At 38.6% G+C, this 20,876-nt stretch overlaps 1 protein-coding gene across 1 annotated transcript in view; it reads right to left on the bottom strand.

Annotated features, from left to right (window-relative positions):
* Positions 1-20,876, bottom strand: part of akt1 (v-akt murine thymoma viral oncogene homolog 1) — a 60,002-nt gene that overhangs the window by 37,035 nt on the left and 2,091 nt on the right. The window contains exon 2 of the mRNA XM_048192144.1: positions 15,935-16,067. Within this exon, the coding sequence (XP_048048101.1) occupies positions 15,935-15,983 (49 nt within the window). The 5' untranslated portion in view covers positions 15,984-16,067. The remainder of the gene's footprint in view (positions 1-15,934; positions 16,068-20,876) is intronic.

The raw sequence follows: 20,876 nt of genomic DNA, 5'->3' as shown, positions 1-20,876 counted from the left end.
AAAAAGTTTATCATAAAGCTACACTAAACTTTTGGCTAGGCAGGCCTAAAATAAAGAATTATTAAATATTTCATAATGATCTATTCTATGCATATCCACTGACAGGTTTAATGTGCTTTATTGAATGTTTAGATAGTATGAAGTGGTTTATTGTGCAAAAAAAAAAAACTCAAAATTTAAAATCACTAAAATAAAAAAAAATAATTAAAAATAGTATTAAAATATTGCAAGAGGGAAATACTTCCGCAACCAAGACTGATGGAAAAGTGAGAGGTTTTAATTTAATTTAAGAATTTGGCATAAATTGTGTTTTTATATGAGTAGAATGTGAATTTACACTTATATAAGTAACAAATGTCCCTGTAAATCAGGTCTAGGAGGCAAATATTCCCCCTTTCAGATAAATGACACTGGCCCGAGCATCCTGGCACTGCCGCGCTCCCATGCCAACCAGGAGCTTAAACTCTTCCGCAGTTTCTCCATCTTCTTCTGCCTTTCTCCTTTTCTTCCCGTCTTTTGTTGGTCCCGTTTTTCATTGCAGCTGGATCAGAGGGAGCGTTTGGCAGCCACCACTGTTGCCGCTGGGGTGGGTTTTGCCACCGTACAAGAGAAAAGGGGGTGAACGGAGGCGCGGGGGAGGAGGAGAGGGGTCGGCCGCTCTTTCTCACGCTCGTAAGAAAGGCTTCACTTCTTCTCTGCGGCCACAGGCACCTGCTGATTACCATAGAGACACTGTGGGAAGTTTTTCCCCCTCCGCTGCTTTTTGTGTTGTAGATTCTTTCCCCCCCTTTTCGTTCCGGTAAACAAGCGCTCCATGGATTAGTTTACTGGGATAGTGCAAAGAAAACAAACAAACAAACAGGAGCGAAAAATTCCAGCGATCCGTACAGATGCTCGCATGAGTTCAGACAGAATGACGTTATTGTTGTGAGGTTGTGTCCTGCGCTATGAAATGTCAGCTTTTGTTCGGAAATACTTGTCTGAGTTTAGTGACAACATTCAGTTTAAGTTTGTTCTCATCTGATAGTGTCGCTGCAGTCAATTCTATAACTTTAGTGAATATTAAGTGTCTTTTAAACCCTAACTAAGCAAGCCAATGTCATGTGTGAACATCAACTGTTGTCTGCATTACCAGAAAAGTTTCATGTGGATGTTCTGCGTGAATGAAGACGGAAGATTAATGGTTTTGAGCAAATACAATGTTAATATGTTCAAATGTAAGAAGACTGTTGTTGAAGAAAGTCATGATTATGTTGTTAAATGAGACTCTGAACCATGTTTAAAGGTCATTTTCAGCAAATGAAATCATTTTAACAGCACAGCGATACTAAAAAGCTTGCAAGTTTTTCTGTTGACTATCAGGATAACATCTGGAGTCTCATATATGAAACTTTGAAAAAGTGTGCATATGCATAAAGGCAGATTAAATGTTTTCAGATTTATAAGATAGTATGCATGGCAAAACTGTGCTAAATTGCCTTTAGAAATCCCAGTCAGTGGAAGACGTGCGTACATATGCATCCCCATCCCAAAATAACCATATACGGAGCTTGTTTTACTCATCTGCATTATTAACCTCATCTGCATTAGGGATGTGCCCGAAGCCTAAATCCGAATTCGGAAAAGCCCAGAAAATGAATAACACATTCTATGGAGCCCCTGAAGTGACATGGTTAGGCTTTAGTCGGTTACATTACAGTACATCATGATTTCAGTTATCACGTGAAGAGAGTAAGGTGACGTGACTGACAAGATGATGTCAAAGGATTTGGTGCGCAACAGATCCTGAGCGACACTGACAAATATCTTCAAATATCGTCATTTCCTTTCCAAACATAGTACTTGGCTTCGGGCACATCTCTAATCTCCAAAAAAAATTCATATGCATATTCACATCCATGTAATACTATGTTTAATGGTAGCCTCCAAGACACTAGGAAAATATGAGATATGGATTAAACCATAATTTTACTCCGCTCACACCAGTAAACCAGTGAGGACTGTGCACACATATTTAAAATCTAAGAAGCTAAAATCTAATATTCTAAAATCTAAGGTTTTAAAAATCTAAATCTACGGTTCTAAAATATAGGATTCTAAAAATCTAAAATTCTAAAATCTAAGGTTCTAAAAATCTAAATTATGGTTCTAAAATATAGGATTCTAAAAATCTAAAATTCTAAAAACTAAGTTTCTAAAAATCCAAGGTTTTAAAAATGTAAGATTCTAAAATCTAAGTTTCTAAAATCTAAAATGATAAAATCTAAGGTTCTAAAAATCTAAGGTTCTAAAAATCCAAGGTTCTAAAAATCCAAGGTTCTAAAATCTAAGGTTATAAAAATCTAAGGTTCTAAAAATCCAAGGTTATAAAATCTAAGGTTCTAAAAATCTAAGGTTATAAAATCTAAAATGATAAAATCTAAGGTTCTAAAAATCCAAGGTTCTAAAATCTAAGATTCTTAAATCAAAGATTCTAAAATCTAAGTTTCTAAAAAATCTAAGATTCTAAAATCTAAGATTCTAAAATCTAAGATTCTTAAATCTACGATTTTAAAAATCTAAAATTCTAAAATCTAAGTTGCTAAAAATCCAAGGTTCTAAAATCTAAAATGATAAAATCTAAGGTTCTAAAATCTAAGTTTCTAAAAATCTAAGGTTCTAAAATCTAAAATGATAAAATCTAAGGTTCTAAAAATCTAAGGTTATAAAAATCCAAGGTTATAAAATCTAAGTTTCTAAAAATCCAAGGTTCTAAAAATGTAAGATAAAATCTAAGGTTCTAAAAATCAAAAATTCTAAAATCTAAGTTGCTAAAAATCTAAGGTTCTAAAATCTAAAATGATAAAATCTAAGGTTCTAAAATCTAAGATTCTTAAATCTATGATTCTAAAATCTACGACTATAAAAATCTAAAATTCTAAAATCTAAGTTTCTAAAAATCCAAGGTTATAAAATCTAAGTTTCTAAAAATCCAAGGTTCTAAAAATGTAAGATTCTAAAATCTAAGGTTCTAAAAATCTAAGGTTCTAAAATCTAAGATTCTTAAATCAAAGATTCTAAAATCTAAGTTTCTAAAAATCTAAGATTCTAAAATCTAAGATTCTTAAATCAAAGATTCTAAAATCCAAGTTTCTAAAAATCCAAGATTCTAAAATCTACGATTCTAAAATAAAAGGTTCTAAAAATATAAGGTTCTAAAACTCTAATTTCAGTGCAACATTTCCTCTGGTGTAACAGTAACATTGATCTGTGACACTTCAATCAAGTAAGTGTGTAGAACAGGGGTGCAAACTCCAGGAGGGCCACAGCTCTGCAGAGTTTAGCTTCAACTCTAATTAAACACACCTGATCCAGCTAGTCAAGTCCTTCATGATTATTTGAAAACTTCAGGTATGTGTGATGGAGCAGGGTTGGATCTAAACTCTGCAGGGCTGTGGCCCTCCAGACACCACTGGTGTAGAATGTTGTGTAAGTTTACTCGTATAACTTTACTCCTATTATCTAAATATAAAAACAACAGCACCCTCTCACCCACTTGACAAATAGATTCTGAAACAACAGTGACTCTAACAGCTGAAGATATCTGTTTATGATGGATGACAGTGACGGGCGAGACCACAGCGATCAGAAACACGGGGAACGCCAGCAGACGCGTGGAGTGGAAAGAATTAACAGAAGAGGAAGGCAGAGAGAAAAATGGGCCGGACGAGCAGCACAATTGCAGAGCAGGAGGTTTCGGCACAGAAAAGTAAGCACACAGCGGGCGCACCGCTGCGGCAGATACGCAGACAGAAGCGGACCCTGCTGGCGCACACACACACACACGCTCGCCCTCCCTTCTGACAGCTGCACTCTGGCAATTTACATCTCTCCAGCACATTTAGCAGAAGCCTGTCTGCCATCACCCGCAGCACAGGGACCTGCTGGCCTCCAGACAGCAGACAGAGTGCGCTCCACCCGGGGAGCCGTGATCCGCTGCTGCCCGTCCAGCCAGAGCACCGGCGCTGACGGCACGCCTCAGCTGTCACGTTTGGACAGTGATGAATAGAGTCGGAGGAGAGGAGAGGAGATGCATGTCACGCTGGATATATGGGAAAGCTCGTCATAGGGTTGTCAAATGAGACCCTAATGAGAAATGATCTTTATGAGCACTTCATGTCTAGCAGTAATGGGCTAAGGACAGGAATTAGTGTATTCGCTTTCATGGTGGGCGGGCAAAATAAAAATAAAAAGAGAAAATAACCAAATGAGAAATAACTACATGGTTACATTTTGAATGTAACATGTTGAATCATCGGGGGGGGGAACTATATTACATAATGCTACTCATCAAAAGTTTGGAGTCTTTTTTGTTTTTTGAAAGAAATTAATACTTTTATTCAGCAGGGATGCATTAAATTGATACTACAAAAGATTCTATTTCAAATAAATCTTGAAAAAATAAATGTATACAGTATTAATATGAACTGTTTTCAACATTGACAATCGGAAATATTTCTTGAGCAGCAAATTAGCATATTAAAATGATTTCTGACACTGAAAATTCAGCTTTGATCACAGGAATAAATTACATTTTACTATATATTCACACAGAAAACAGTTCCTTTAAATTGTAAAACATATTTCAATATTTTTGATGAAATAAATTCAGCCTTGGTGAGCATATGAGAGCTCTTTCAAAAACATTAAAAAAAACTTAAACTTTTGAATATACGGTTAGTGTGAAATTAAATGGCATAATATTTTGGTCACACCCCTAGAAGTGTGCTTTGTATCAAGTATAAACGTGACTTGGACTGATATAAACATGTACACACTGATTCCAGAAAATTTTGTGGAAGCGGGTCAATGAAATTGGCGCTTTCAGTCGGCTCTGTCTGTGTGCAATACGATCCATGACAGTGTCGCCTGAAGCTGAGATGAGACAATTAGCGTTCAGCAGGTCCATTTAGTGATAATGTGAGTGAAAAAAACTAGAACCGCTTGTTCTGTATCTCTGTGCTCAGAGATAAACACAGGCTATGAATCCCTAAGAACGACGTAAAACGCGGTACATGGTATAAAAAATAAAAAACAGGAAAATGTGAACAAATTGATGTACTAAATAGTGTTTAGTGAATAAAAGAGGGTTGAGTTCTGTGATAAATTAAGGTTCTAAAGTAAAAAAATAAATGCTAGTAAAAAATAAATAAATAAATAAACATCCATAACCAAGAGAGAAAGCTATAAATGCGGTCTGGCAGAGGTAACAGATGTGTCAGGACTATTACCTCTAGAACAGAGATTGAGATCTGAGTTTTGCAAATTTCAAAGCCGAGCGGCACACCCACATAAACAGACATACACAATCTCAACCCAGAGACACACCCAGACAAGACCACCAGTTCCCTGGAAGACTGACGCCAGGTGCTCTCTAATCACGTGACCACCATGATGCGGGTAACCCGTCACCTGCTGAACCAGAAAAGAGCTGGAAAAAACCCAAAGAACACTGAATATAAAACTTTAGCAACACCCTGACACCCACTCAGAACACTCTAGCTTCATAGCAACAGTCTGGATATCACTCAAAACATTCTAACATCATCTTAGAAACCAAATAGCAACAGCCTGCCAACCACTTGCAACACTTTTGTAACATAGCGACATCCTGGCAATGTCATAGCAACACCCTGGCAACCATTTAGAACACTCTAGCTTCATATCAACAGCCTGAATACCACTCAAAACCTTCTAGCATCATCTTAGAAACCAAATAGCAACAGTCTGCCAACCACTTGCAACACTTTTGTAACATAGCAACATCCTGGCAATGTCATAGCAACACCCTGGCACCCATTTAGAACACTCTAGCTTCATATCAACAGCCTGAATACCACTCAAAACCTTCTAGCATCACCTTAGAAACCACATAGCAACAGCCTGCCAACCACTTGCAACACTCTTGTAACATGGCAACATCCTGGAAACGACATAGTAACTCCCTGGCAACCACTCACAACACTCTAGTTTCATAGCAACAGCCTGGATACCACTCAAAACCTTCTAGCATCATCTTAGAAACCAAATAGCAACAGCCTGCCAACCACTTGCAACACTTTTGTAACATAGCAACATCCTGGCAATGTCATAGCAACACCCTGGCAACCATTTAGAACACTCTAGCTTCATATCAACAGCCTGAATACCACTCAAAACCTTCTAGCATCATCTTAGAAACCAAATAGCAACAGCCTGCCAACCACTTGCAACACTTTTGTAACATAGCAACATCCTGGCAATGTCATAGCAACACCCTGGCAACCATTTAGAACACTCTAGCTTCATAGCAACAGCCTGGATACCACTCAAAACCTTCTAGCATCATCTTAGAAACCACATAGCAACAACCTGCCAAAGTACCACACACTCACAACACCCTTGTAGCTACATCTTGGCATTGACCCTGGCAAGCACTCAAAACACTCTAGAATCATAGTAACACTCTAGCAACCAAATAGGAACCCAGAAACACTCTAGCTGCATCATAGTAACACTTTAGCAACTTTATCTACACTCTGGCAACCATTCACAACACTCTAGTATTATAGTAACACTTTAGCAACCTCTTAAACATTCTAGCATCATCCTAGAAATCACATAGAAACAGCCTGACAACCACTCACAACACTCTAGCATCATAGTAACACGGCAACCACATAGCAACACCCAGGCAACCATTTAGAACACTCTAATATCATCTTAGCAACAATATAGCAACACAAAAGCAACGACTCGCAACATAGCATCATAGCAACTCCCTGGCAACCACTCAAAACATTCTAGCATCATAGAAATCACACAGCAACACACTAGCATGGTACTAACAATCTAGCAACCAAATAGCAACACCCTGACAACCACTCACAACACTCAAGCATCATAGCAACACCCTGGCAACCACTCAAAATTCTAGCATCATAGTAACATTCTAGCAACCATCCAAAACATTCTAGCATCCTAGAAACCCCACAGCAACACACTAACATCATATGAACACACTAGCAACCAAATAGCAACACCCTGACAACCACTCAAAATATTCTAGCATCATACTTGAAACCACATAATAACAGCTTGGCAACCACTCACAACACTTTAGCATCATAGCAACACCCTGGCAACCATTCAAAAAATTCTAGCATACTAGAAACCACACAGCAACACATCATACTAACACTCTAGCAACCAAATACCAACACCCTGACAACCACTCGCAACACTCTCGCATCATAGCAACACCCTGGCAACCATTTAAAATATTCTAGCCTCATAGTAACACTCTAGCAACCACTCAAATCATTCTAGAGTCATAGAAACCCCATAGCAACACACTAGCATCATACTAACACCCTAGCAACCAAATAGCAACACCCTGACAACCACTCACAACACTTTAGCATTATAACTACACCCTGGAAAACACAGAACAGTCTAACATCACAGCAACACCCTGGCAACTACTCACAAAACTGTCATTATAGCAACACCCAGGCAACCACTCACAACACTCATGCATCATCCTAGCAACCACATAGCAACACCCAGACAACCACTAAAACTTTGAAAATGCTAATATCTAGTTTTGCATGAATTTCAAAAACCCCTTATCCAGTAAATATGCAATGAATTCTAATTGATTTTCCCTTCATTAGTCTAGCAAGGGGCCGTTTCTTCACACTAGTCACACAGCTCAGATAATGGAGAGCTCAGCTCGTGAATCAAGCCTCAGTTTTACTGGCCTTCACTGAGATTTGGCCTTGATGTTCTTATGCTGGTTCTTTGATGTTTCGTGATGTCCTCACTTGGCAGAAAAACAGTGCATTTTTGGCTTTGTAAAACATAGCCTCTTTACATTTGTTGGAATGAATCAGACGAGCGTATGACGTCAATCCACTCCAGATGCTGAAACATCTCAAACTGCTGAGCTCTAACAGACAAAACAGACCTACAGAATGTCTGAAAACACATCTGACCGAACAAAACTTCTGCTCCAGTTTTATTTGCACTTATAAACTCTATAAAATAAAAATGTATTACTTAATACATGCTTTTGGTCTTTATCATCAGTGCACATTATTCTAAGGAAGCAAAATATTTGTCTTCATAATCTTTCACCAAAAGCCTACATTTTGGTCAAAGATTATGAAAACAAACATGCATTTCTTTAGATGAATTCACAATAAGAACAGGAACATAAATTAACAAAGTACATTTTGATTTTATGCCGAAAAAAAAAAAAAAACAGTTGTACAAAGAAAAGAAGGAACAAATAAATGCCAGTTTCCTGCACATGAACACATGACTAATTGATACAGAATCAGGAGGCTAATGAAGTTTCACTAAAGGAAACAAAAGCACCAGGTTGTTCTCAAATTCTAGAATGTGACCTTCTCCGGTGCAGGGATTGTGAGGTCGATGCCGTTTATGGGAAAAGAGGAGCTTTTCAGTAGCTGGAGAATTGAATACAGACTAAAACAAACTCCTTATGACACAAAAGAAATCCCTCGGCTGCTGCTGTTAAACTATATTTATAGACAAGTGCACAATGACCTGGATTCATAGAGGAACCATCGCTGAGATGAAAACGTCACTCTGTCATTGTGTTCCAACAACAATCCCACTACCAGTGAACAATATTTATATTCATGTATATGACGGATGCTTTTATCCAAAGCGACTTGCATTGGCTTCAAAGTATACATCTGTTCAGATCATGCATTACCTGGGAATCGAACCCATAACCTTGGTGTTGCTAGAGACATGATCTACTGTTTGAGCTACAGGAATGCTATGCATTAAAGGAACAGTTTATATGAACAATAGTTCATTTCTTTGTCCTCTTTGACAGCTCCTGTGTTCGCTGTTTTCTTTCAAAACACATGAAAAGAGCAGTGTGAACATCTTCTTTTGTGTACGGAGCAAGTAAATGATAACAAAATATTTCATTTCAGGGTAAATAGAGTGAACTTTAGCTATTTCTCAATCCAATCAAGCTTAATTAAACCGGCATGTTTTATCAAAATGATCCTGAAGAAATCACAATGGGTTTGGTAGAGCTATTGTAAAAAATACTTCAAGATAAGAAACACATTTGCATTTCTATGCAGCTGCCTTGACAACAACATACAGAAAATTGTCTTATTTTCCAGTATAATTATTTAAAAATCACAATATATACATTATTGTTTAAAAATCACAATATATACATAGCACTAAACAAATACTCTGGCATTTTGAGTGGTGAGTGGATCCTGACTAACCCCAGGTATGGCTGTGATTGGCTACAATGCTCAATGGTGCAAAAACACGTTGTAAATAGAAACCTTTGATGCTCTCCAGAGCACAAACACAGATACGCAATGGAACGTTTACAAAAAATGTTTTGCCAGATCAGATAAGTGGCCTTGTCTTGCTTGCTTGCTGAGTTTATGCTTAAACTAAGAACAAATACCTGTCAATGGGCTTAGAAAAATTAATTCAAAGGGAATGTCTGTTCCCATCAGCCGATATTTGTACTTCTTGTAAGCATAAACTCACTTCATTTCAATCCATTTTAAACAAGACTTAAAGACCTAATATCAGTCTCTGGTATCTCCAGAATGTGTCTGTGAAGTTTCAGCTCAAAATACCCCACAGATCATTTATTATAGCATGTCAAATTTGCCCCTATTTGTGAGCAAAAACACGCCGTTTTTGTGTGTGTCCCTTTAAATGCAAATGAGCTGCTGCTCCCGCCCCCTTTCCAGAAGAGGGCGGAGCTTTAACAGCTCAACAACAACAAAACTGGAGAATCTCACGCAGACAAAATGACGAAAGTTTTCAGCCTTACATTGTTCAAACCGGAGTCGACACTGATGGAGAGACTCAGGAAGAAGTTACAACTTTTAGACGTTTCTGAATGGTTAGTGGATAAATTGATGTAGTTGCTGTGGAGTTGATTCAACTCATCCACTAGCATGTGCCGTCATGTTCATCTTTTGTGTTGAATTGACCCTCGTTTGTGAAGCAGTCCGGCGTAAAATGACGGCATGTCAACAACACTCTACTACAACAACTCTTCCTCTTCTCTAAAGCAGCCCAGCATGGCCCCGCCCCCTTTGTTGTGTGTTCTTGGGGGCGGGGCTTATGTAAATTTTAGAGTTTGTGATGTCACTAACCCAGGAAGAAGCTCGTTATAGTTTCTACCAGCCGTTTGTTGTAGTCCTTAAAAAGCGATTTGTGTAAAAGAAAATATCTCCTTTGCATTGAACTTTGAGTGTCGTAACTTTGCAGATGTTGTTTATGCTCAAACAGCAACATTACACACTAACTAAAGATAAAAAAGTCAAATCATAATCAACCATCTCTTTAATATCTTCAGTCATTTTGCTTCTCCAGTAAATGTATCTTGGTTTAAGAATGTTTAGATATTTGTGCTGAAAAACAAGACTGAGGAAAAAACACTTTTTCTTGAGACTAGAAGAGCTCAAATCTACAGGCACACACTCACGTTCTTCCAGCATCTAGAGCTGGACGGACGCTGTCAGATTCCACACTGTTGTATTAAACTCTGAGAGTGTGTTGTCTCTGGACAGCGGGCATCGAGACGTGGGTCAAACGCACTAAACAAACCGTCTGTGTGATGGCAGACGGTGGCAAAGGTGAGCTGACAGTGACGTGACATCTTCACCCGTCCACCAGAAGCCTTTTGCTCTGGCCGAGGGGGACGGACGGCGTCCAATCAAAACACACGGACACTCCCGGTGACATTTCACTGGGCACAGCTGCTGGCGCTATGACAGCCGACCGGACACACACTCCTGACGGGAGGGAGACACGAAGAGTGTGTGTGCGCAAGGATTTCAAAATGAAACTACATAGAATAAATCTGGAAATAAATTAAAGAAATTTATTTCCAAAAGAGCAATACTTTACATTCAAAATTACCAAATGTTTTTGAAAGAAGCCTCTTCTGCTCACCAAAGGCTGCGTTTATTTGATCAAAAATACTGTAAAAATTCTAAAATATTATTAAAATTTAAAATAGCTGTTTTCTATATGACTATATAGTAAAATTTTATTTATTCCTGTGATCAAAGCTGAATTTTCAGCATCATTACTCCAGTCTTTAGTGTCACATGATCCTTCTAATATGATGATTTGCTGCTCATTTCTAATTATCATTGAATCCCTAAACTGTTGAACGGTAGTATATATCTGAAAACATCCTCAATCATCATGGAATCAAAAACTAAATATCAGAATTAAAGGGGTGGTTGATTATGATTTCACTTTTTTAACTTTAGTTAGTGTGTAATGTTGCTGTTTGATCATAAACAACATCTGCAAAGTTACGACACTCAAAGTTCAATGCAAAGGGAGATATTTTCTTTTACAGAAATCGCTTTTTAAATGGCTGGTAGAGACTACAACGAGCTTCTTCCTGAGTTGGTGACATCACTAACTCTAAAATTTACATAAACCCCGCCCCCAAGAACACACAACAAAGGGGGCGGGGCCATGTTGGGCTGCTTTAGAGAAGAGGAAGAGTTGTTGTAGTAGAGTGTTGTTGACATGCCGTCATTTTACGCCGGACTGCTTCACAAACGAGGGTCAATTCAACACAAAAGATGAACATGACGGCACATGCTAGTGGATGAGTTGAATCAACTCCACAGCAACTACATACATTTATCCACTAACCATTCAGAAACGTCTAAAAGTTGTAACTTCTTCCTGAGTCTCTCCATCAGTGTCGACTCCGGTTTGAACAATGTAAGGCTGAACACTTTCGTCATTGTGGCAGTGTGAGATTCTCCAGCTTTGTTGTTGTTGAGCTGTTAAAGCCCCGCCCTCTTTTGGAAAGGGGGCGGGGAGCAGCGGCTCATTTGCATTTAAAGGGACACACACAAAAATGGCTTGTTTTTGCTCACACCCAAATAGGGGCAAATTTGACAAGCTCTAATAACAGACACATTCTGGAGACACCAGAGACTGATATTACATCTTGTGAATAGAGGCATTATAGGTCCACTTTAAGAGGTTTAAACAGATAAATACTACAAATCGCTTAAAGTAACAGCATACTCTCCTCAACAAGAGGCAAGATTTAAGGAATCATTCATGTCTGAAGCACAAACAGACACATTAAACAAGCATCTAATGAATATATATGAACAATTAACTTTTGATTTCACCACACCATATAACTGTAACAGAGGGGAAAGACTCAAATGTCAGTCCAGACATTATTTCTAGTAAGAGCACCAGTGGAAAACACACTTCCCGTCCCTGAAGACCCTCCATTCACATTTTTCTGTATCAGCCACTGAGATCTAAATAACGGTTCTTCCCCCTTCGCCACCTCCTCTCTGTTTCCTGTTCTGGTTAACCAGACAGCTGTCTGACGTCACAGAGGAGTGGATCTTCTGCTAAACCCATCACTGCTTGTGTGTCTAAACAGCAGTTCTGGTTAGCAGAGTGGAAGTGACACGATTTCATTCGTCATGCATGTACACAATTGTGGTAACATTCAGAAATGCACCTGAAAACCCAAAGAAATTATTAAAGGCAACTAAACTAACCATATAGGCAACTAAATAAACCAGCAACCAGAGAGCAGCTACTACAACAAAGTCATTTTTTGCCTAATCATTATAATCATAGTCATAATTGCCTAAATTATTACATTACTTGCTAACTGCATTCTTTAAATTGTAATGTTGACATGCATTCTCTGTAAAGCTGCTTTGAAATGATATGTATCGTGAAAAGCGCTATACAAATAAATGTGAATTGAATTTTGAGATGTGGGCGTGGCACTCAGAAATGGAGGCGGAGCATGCATAATTATGACTAGTTGCATCTATTCTATCTTGACTGATTTTGAATGTAACTGAATGAAGAAGCAGATCATCTAAACAAACATTTTCTCAGTACAGCTTCTATAAGACAAGTGAAGACAGACTGAAACTGATAGCGTAGATCACTCTCTCTTTTGCATTTGGGGAAGTTTCCATCACAACAGCCCTAATCGAATCACCACAAAAAAGTAAGTTCATACACACAATGACACAAGAAAACTAGACGTGAATGAATCCTCAGCGCTGACAGAGTTCAGAAACATTAGTGTTTGATCACCTCTGAATCTGGAGCAGCAATTTAAAGGAACGTCCTGGGTCAATGTGAAACGCTGCTCGTAACCCATTTTTCTCACCTAATGTGACGTATTTCAGAGTGAAACAGGATATTCAATGGGCGGGACTTGATTAGATGGTGAAAAGTGTCTCTATGATGTCCATATGACATTTTGATGAAAGATTATTTTGTCTGTAACACTTTACAGTTAACATTAGTTAACCACATTGCCTCATTATGCCATTTTAATGGTTCCTAATTTTTTTGTAGTTTCTCCTACAGGTGCTGGTCATATAATTAGAATATCATCAAAAAGTTTATTTATTTCACTAATTCCATTCAAAAAGTGAAACTTGTATATTATATTCACTCATTACACACAGACTGATATATTTCAAATGTTTATTTCTTTTAATTTTGATGATTATAACTGACAACTAAGGAAAATCCCAAATTCAGTATCTCAGAAAATTAGAATATTACTTAAGACCAATACAAAGAAAGGATTTTTTAGAAATCTTGGCCAACTGAAAAGTATGAACATGAAAAGTATGAGCATGTACAGCACTCAATACTTAGTTGGGGCTCCTTTTGCCTGAATTACTGCAGCAATGCGGCGTGGCATGGAGTCGATCAGTCTGTGGCACTGCTCAGGTGTTATGAGAGCCCAGGTTGCTCTGACAGTGGCCTTCAGCTCTTCTGCATTGTTAGGTCTGGCATATCGCATCTTCCTCTTCACAATACCCTATAGATTTTCTATGGGGTTAAGGTCAGGCGAGTTTGCTGGCCAATTAAGAACAGGGATACCATGGTCCTTAAACCAGGTACTGGTAGCTTTGGCACTGTGTGCAGGTGCCAAGTCCTGTTGGAAAATGAAATCTTCATCTCCATAAAGTTGGTCAGCAGCAGGAAGCATGAAGTGCTCTAAAACTTCCTGGTATACGGCTAAGTTGACCTTGGACCTCAGAAAACACAGTGGACCAACACCAGCAGATGACATGGCACCCCAAACCATCACTGACTGTGGAAACTTTACACTGGACCTCAAGCAACGTGGATTGTGTGCTTCTCCTCTCTTCCTCCAGACTCTGGGACCCTGATTTCCAAAGGAAATGCAAAATTTACTTTCATCAGAGAACATAACTTTGGACCACTCAGCAGCAGTCCAGTCCTTTTTGTCTTTAGCCCAGGCGAGACGCTTCTGACGCTGTCTGTTGTTCAAGAGTGGCTTGACACAAGGAATGCGACAGCTGAAACCCATGTCTTGCATACGTCTGTGCGTAGTGGTTCTTGAAGCACTGACTCCAGCTGCAGTCCACTCTTTGTGAATCTCCCCCACATTTTTGAATGGGTTTTGTTTCACAGTCCTCTCGGTTATCGCTATTGCTTGTACACTTTTTTCTACCACATCTTTTCCTTCCCTTCGCCTCTCTATTACTGTGCTTGGACACAGAGCTCTGTGAACAGCCAGCCTCTTTTGCAATGACCTTTTGTGTCTTGCCCTCCTTGTGCAAGGTGTCAATGGTCGTCTTTTGGGCAACTGTCAAGTCAGCAGTCTTCCCCATGATTGTGTAGCCTACAGAACTAGACTGAGAGACCATTTAAAGGCCTTTGCAGGTGTTTTGAGTTAATCAGCTGATTAGAGTGTGGCACCAGGTGTCTTCAATATTGAACCTTTTCACAATATTCTAATTTTCTGAGATACTGAATTTGGGATTTTCCTTAGTTGTCAGTTATAATCATCAAAATTGAAAGAAATAAACATTTGAAATATATCAGTCTGTGTGTAATGAATGAATATAATATACAAGTTTCACTTTTTGAATGGAATTAGTGAAATAAATCAACGTTTTGATGATATTCTAATTATATGACCAGCACCTGTATAATAGATTTACATTCATCCGAGGTCAAAAAACACTTTAATTTTCTCATAATATCCACTGCAGCATCTGAAACACTTCAATCAAAGATTCTCTAAACCCCGCCTTTCTGAGAGCCTGCTCTGCTCTGATTGGTCAGACGGCCCAGTCTTGGAAACTAACCGCCCATTACCATATATGGATTTCCACTCTTCCTGAGCACTTGATTCACAGTGATACGAACAGTAACGATGGCGTTTGTTAAAGTGATTCGAAGCTCTGAAACAACAAACCAAACTCTTCCCATCTCAGATACAACTACAGTGATTGAGGGCGGGGCAAAGCAGACTCTGTTCACTGGCAGCCAATGGGCTGGCATTATGTAAATTAGTTACAAACCTACATAGGTTCAGCAGGAAGAGAGACTGGAATTACTGATGACTAGTTTCAGACAGTTCAGAATCAATTCTTTCTTTTGGGAGAAATTAACTATTTGATCTGTTTGCAGACCTTTTACATTCACAAACAGCTCTATTACAAGTTTATATCCAAAAAACCATAATGGGGCACTTTAACATGAACTAACAATGTACAATATTTCTACAGCATTCATTAATAGTAGTCAATGTTGATTTCAACATTTACTAAAACATTTTAAAAATCAAAAGTTGTATTTGTTAACATTAATGCAATGTAAGCTAACATGAACAAACAATGCTTTAAAAATGTATTGCTCATTGTATGTGCGTGTGTGTAAAGAGCCTGAAGGAAAACCTATTGAGCTGTTGTGATGCTCTGTTCTCTCTGTTGTTCTCTCATGTTGTTCTTCCTCTCACATTTGCCTCAAGGCGCTGAAACCTACACGTTCTGTACATTATGAAAGCTGATCAATCCCTGCTACAGAAAGCACGCACCTCTCTTGTGCAGCCATCCCTCCTTCACGATCACCACGTCCGTCATCATGCTCTCCAGCAGCAGCCCGTCCGTCTATCCAGATCTGCGGAGTCCTTCGTTCCGGCCAGCGTAAAGCCTCTTCACACGGGTCAACTGCGTGGAGTAGAGATGAAGATCGGACCACTTAAATCAGTGCTGTCTAAACCAGATCACCACATTTAAACACATAAAGCAATCATGGAAGCTTTCCAGACAAAAACACTTAAAGCAGAAGCCTAAAGACATTTAAGGCCTGAAAATAATTGATTATATTTCTAAAACTCCAGCTTGGTTGATGCAGAGCTTGTAAATGCATAAAAATGAACACACTGATCACTCTTTTAGGTTTAAACAGATGATGAAATGTGTAGAAAAGAATTTATAATGGGAATTTAGATTAAATTAATTAATTAAAAGTGACATTTATGATGTTACAAACGATTTCTATTTCAAATAAATGTTCTAATGAACTTTCTCAGTGTTTTCAACATTGATAATAATAAGAACCATTATTAATAATTGAGCACCATTAATAATTGATACTAACGGAGCAGCAAATCATCATATCAGAATGATTTCTGAAGGATCATATGACACTGAAGACTGGAGTAAAATTCAGCTTTGATCACAGGAATAAATTACACTTCACTATATATTCACATAGAAAACAGCTATTTTAAATTATAAAAATATTTCACAATTTTTAATGTACAAACCCGATTCCAAAAAAGTTGGGACACTGTACAAATTGTGAATAAAAAAGGAATGCAATAATTTACAAATCTCATAAACTTATATTTTATTCACAATAGAATATAGATATATCAAATGTTGAAAGTGAGACATTTTGAAATGTCATGCCAAATATTGGCTCATTTTGGATTTCATGAGAGCTACACATTCCAAAAAAGTTGGGACAGGTAGCAATAAGAGGCCGGAAAAGTGAAATGTACATATAAGGAACAGCTGGAGGACCAATTTGCAACTTATTAGGTCAATTGGCAACATGATTGGGTATAAAAAGAGCCTCTCAGAGTGGCAGTGTCTCTCAGAAGTCAAGATGGGCAGAGGATCACCAATTCCCCCAATGCTGCGGCCAAAAGTAGTGGAGCAATATCAGAAAGGAGTTTCTCAGAGAAAAATTGCAAAGAGTTTGTAGTTATCATCATCTACAGTGCATAATATCATCCAAAGATTCAGAGAATCTGGAACAATCTCTGTGCGTAAGGGTCAAGGCCGGAAAACCATACTGGATGCCCGTGATCTTCGGGCCCTTAGACGGCACTGCATCACATACAGGAATGCTACTGTGATGGAAATCACAACATGGGCTCAGGAATACTTCCAGAAAACATTGTCGGGGAACACAATCCACCGTGCCATTCGCCGTTGCCGGCTAAAACTCTATAGGTCAAAAAAGAAGCCATATCTAAACATGATCCAGAAGCGCAGGCGTTTTCTCTGGGCCAAGGCTCATTTAAAATGGACTGTGGAAAAGTGGAAAACTGTTCTGTGGTCAGACAAATCAAAATTTGAAGTTCTTTTTGGAAAACTGGGATGCCATGTCATCCGGACTAAAGAGGACAAGGACAACCCAAGTTGTTATCAGCGCTCAGTTCAGAAGCCTGCATCTCTGATGGTATGGGGTTGCATGAGTGCGTGTGGCATGGGCAGCTTACACATCTGGAAAGGCACCATCAATGCTGAAAGGTATATCCAAGTTCTAGAACAACATATGCTCCCATCCAGACGTCGTCTCTTTCAGGGAAGACCTTGCATTTTCCAACATGACAATGCCAGACCACATACTGCATCAATTACAACATTATGGCATCATGGTACTGAAATGGCCAGCCTGCAGTCCAGATCTTTCACCCACAGAAAACATTTGGTGCATCATAAAGAGGAAGATGCGACAAAGAAGACCTAAGACAGTTGAGCAGCTAGAAGCCTGTATTAGACAAGAATGGGACAACATTCCTATTCCTAAACTTGAGCAACTTGTCTCCTCAGTCCCCAGATGTTTGCAGACTGTTATAAAAAGAAGAGGGGATGCCACACAGTGGTAAACATGGCCTTGTCCCAACTTTTTTGAGATGTGTTGATGCCTTGAAATTTAAAAATCAACTTATTTTTCCCTTAAAATGATACATTTACTCAGTTTAAACATTTGATATGTCATCTATGTTGTATTCTGAATAAAATATTGAAATTTGAAACTTCCACATCATTGCATTCTGTTTTTATTCACAATTTGTACAGTGTCCCAACTTTTTGGAATCGGGTTTGTATTTTTGAACAAACGAATGCAGCTTTGGTGAGCCTAAGAGACTTCAAAAACATCAAACTTTTGTATGCATTTCTTTGTTTAACAATATGTTAAACTTAAAACAATTAAGGGATTCATCTGTTTACTATAGTAAATCACTGTAAGTAAAACCAGCACACAACTTACTGCTTTATAAAACTTCAGCAACAACAATATGTAATGCTCAATAAATATTTCAATGTATTATTAATAATATTTAGACTGAATTGCCAAGATGTAGATTACTGTCACAAGATAAAGGTAATCTGTGCTTTATAAAAGCCCCACGACACGTTTAATAAGCTCTGAGTCAATCAGCAATCAAATTATTACAATCCACTATCCACAACAATAAATGCTGCACATCTGCAGCGCTCGACTGTCAGACTTTCATCGCAGAGATAAAGTATCACATTCACTGCAGAAGCCACCACTTCCTGTGCGAAAGGAAGACGACTTTAAAAGGATGGCAGCATCATAAATAAACACAAATGTGTTGACCAGTGACTGCCTGCTTCACAGAAACTCATTTATATACAGTAAACAAAAGGACCAAAAGGAAATCAGTAAAGAAGTGACGTGTGTGCGTGATGGTATGAAAATGAATTTCCAGTTTCGGCTGAAACAGTGAGGTTTAATTAGCATTTCTTCAAAGGCAAGATTTGCTTGTGTCAGTGTCTGTTTCCACAACAGGTAACCATCGACTTCTCAATGATAACCTCAAAATAATACTTCACTAAACACCTGCCATTCAGTAATAAGCTTTAAGTTTTGTTACTTCTGATGTGAAACAAAGCTTTCTGTCAACTTTATAGCGAAATACAAACAATAAATGTGGTTTTGACACTTTTTAATGTGTGACAGATCATCTCTTTATCTTTACTACTAGTTGCAGCACCAAATAAACATGAATGAACATCCGAAGGAATGTTGAAAGATACTAAAATAAATCATGTTATCGGTCAATCAGTGCGGAAAGACGTCAATAAAACACTTTAGAACACTTAACGTCACATTTAAAGACCATAAACTTGATCATTTGCAAAAAAAAACCTCTAGAGAGGAACATTTTGTTAAATATTTGAATGCACTAGATTGCATATTCTTTGTATTTTCTTTATTTAACCTGTAAGTGACATCTTCCTTATTTAATGCATGCAATAAATCTGTCATTTAAAGGGCCGGTTGATTGAGATTTCACTTTTTTAACTTTAGTTAGTGTGTAATGTTGCTGTTTGATCATAAACAACATCTGCAAAGTTACGACACTCAAAGTTCAATGCAAAGGAGATATTTTCTTTTACAGAAATCACTTTTTAAATGGCTGGTAGAGACTACAACGAGCTTCTTCCTGGGTTAGTGACATCACAAACCCTAAAATTTACATAAATCCCGCCCCTGAGAACACACAACAAAGTGTGAGATTCTCCAGCTTTGTTGTTGTTGAGCTGTTAAAGCTCCGCCCTCTTCTGGAAAGGGGGCCGGGAGCAGCAGCTCATTTGCATTTAAAGGGACACACACAAAAATGGCGTGTTTTTGCTCACACCCAAATAGGAGCAAATTTGACAAGCTCTAATAACAGACACATTGTGGAGACACCAGAGACTGATATTACATCTTAATCTGAGTGTTTGGTTCATAAAATAAGGACGGAAGGTAGTAGGTTGTGGCCGTGGGTGAAACCCATCTGCTTTTCAACATGACCAGTGAGTTTTCACTGCAGCGGTCCACACATACTGGAGTGGATGGCATCCAGCCAGAACTGGCCGACTAAAACGAACCCAATAACCTGCTCAGAGGTCACATGATCTGAGGGGCCTGAGGCCCTTCACTCTCAGTCCCCACCCTGTTTAAAGTCATTCACAGTTCCGGTACTGTCTGTAAGTCCTATTCAATGCAAATGAGAGGCATGTGGTCAGGCAGTTATATGATGAGGATTAGACATTATTTATAGACTCATAAAGCACAGAAGCAGCTCCAAACCACTGAGCTTGTGTCCCGAGTTTACTTCAAATCTTGTTCTGCCTACACTGTAAAGTTCACCGGATCTGGAGTAGAAGTGCAATCTCTCTCCAATCAGGGAGGCAAGGACAGTCATATGATGGGATTTTTGCGTCAGAGACTGATTTCAGGCGAGTCCAACTCATCCGCGACCACTAGTGCACAATACGCTCAACTGTGTCTGAGTTTCTGCATTCTTGACATTCTGCATGTTACTGGTGGCACATTTGCGTCAGCGAGACCCAAAGGAACTCAGAGTCATCCCGCAGAGGAATGTAAAACATTCCCTCAGCATCTTCAAGCAGCTTCATCCCTCATCCGCCCACACGACACATGTCAGAGGAGAGTCTAGTGGTTGCATGAGATGAGGTCTAGGCCTCAATTTTGTGTGCTATATAGAAATATATTATAATTATATCAGGGATGCGTGATATATCGGCCACTATATCGGTATCGGACGATATATGTTCAGTTTTAAAGTTATCGTTATCGGCCCGATCAGCTGAGACGCTTCAGATGCACACTGTTCACAATGATGGTTTCGAATTGCTTGAAATATGATTGAAAAATCACTTCAAAAAGGAAAATAGAGTTAAGTACAGCACAAGTCTGTC

The sequence above is a fragment of the Megalobrama amblycephala genome, linkage group LG5, assembly GCF_018812025.1.
Source record: "Megalobrama amblycephala isolate DHTTF-2021 linkage group LG5, ASM1881202v1, whole genome shotgun sequence".
Classification (NCBI taxonomy): domain Eukaryota; kingdom Metazoa; phylum Chordata; class Actinopteri; order Cypriniformes; family Xenocyprididae; genus Megalobrama; species Megalobrama amblycephala.
Note: the sequence above shows the minus strand (reverse complement) of the source record. Positions and strands in the feature narration are given on the sequence as shown.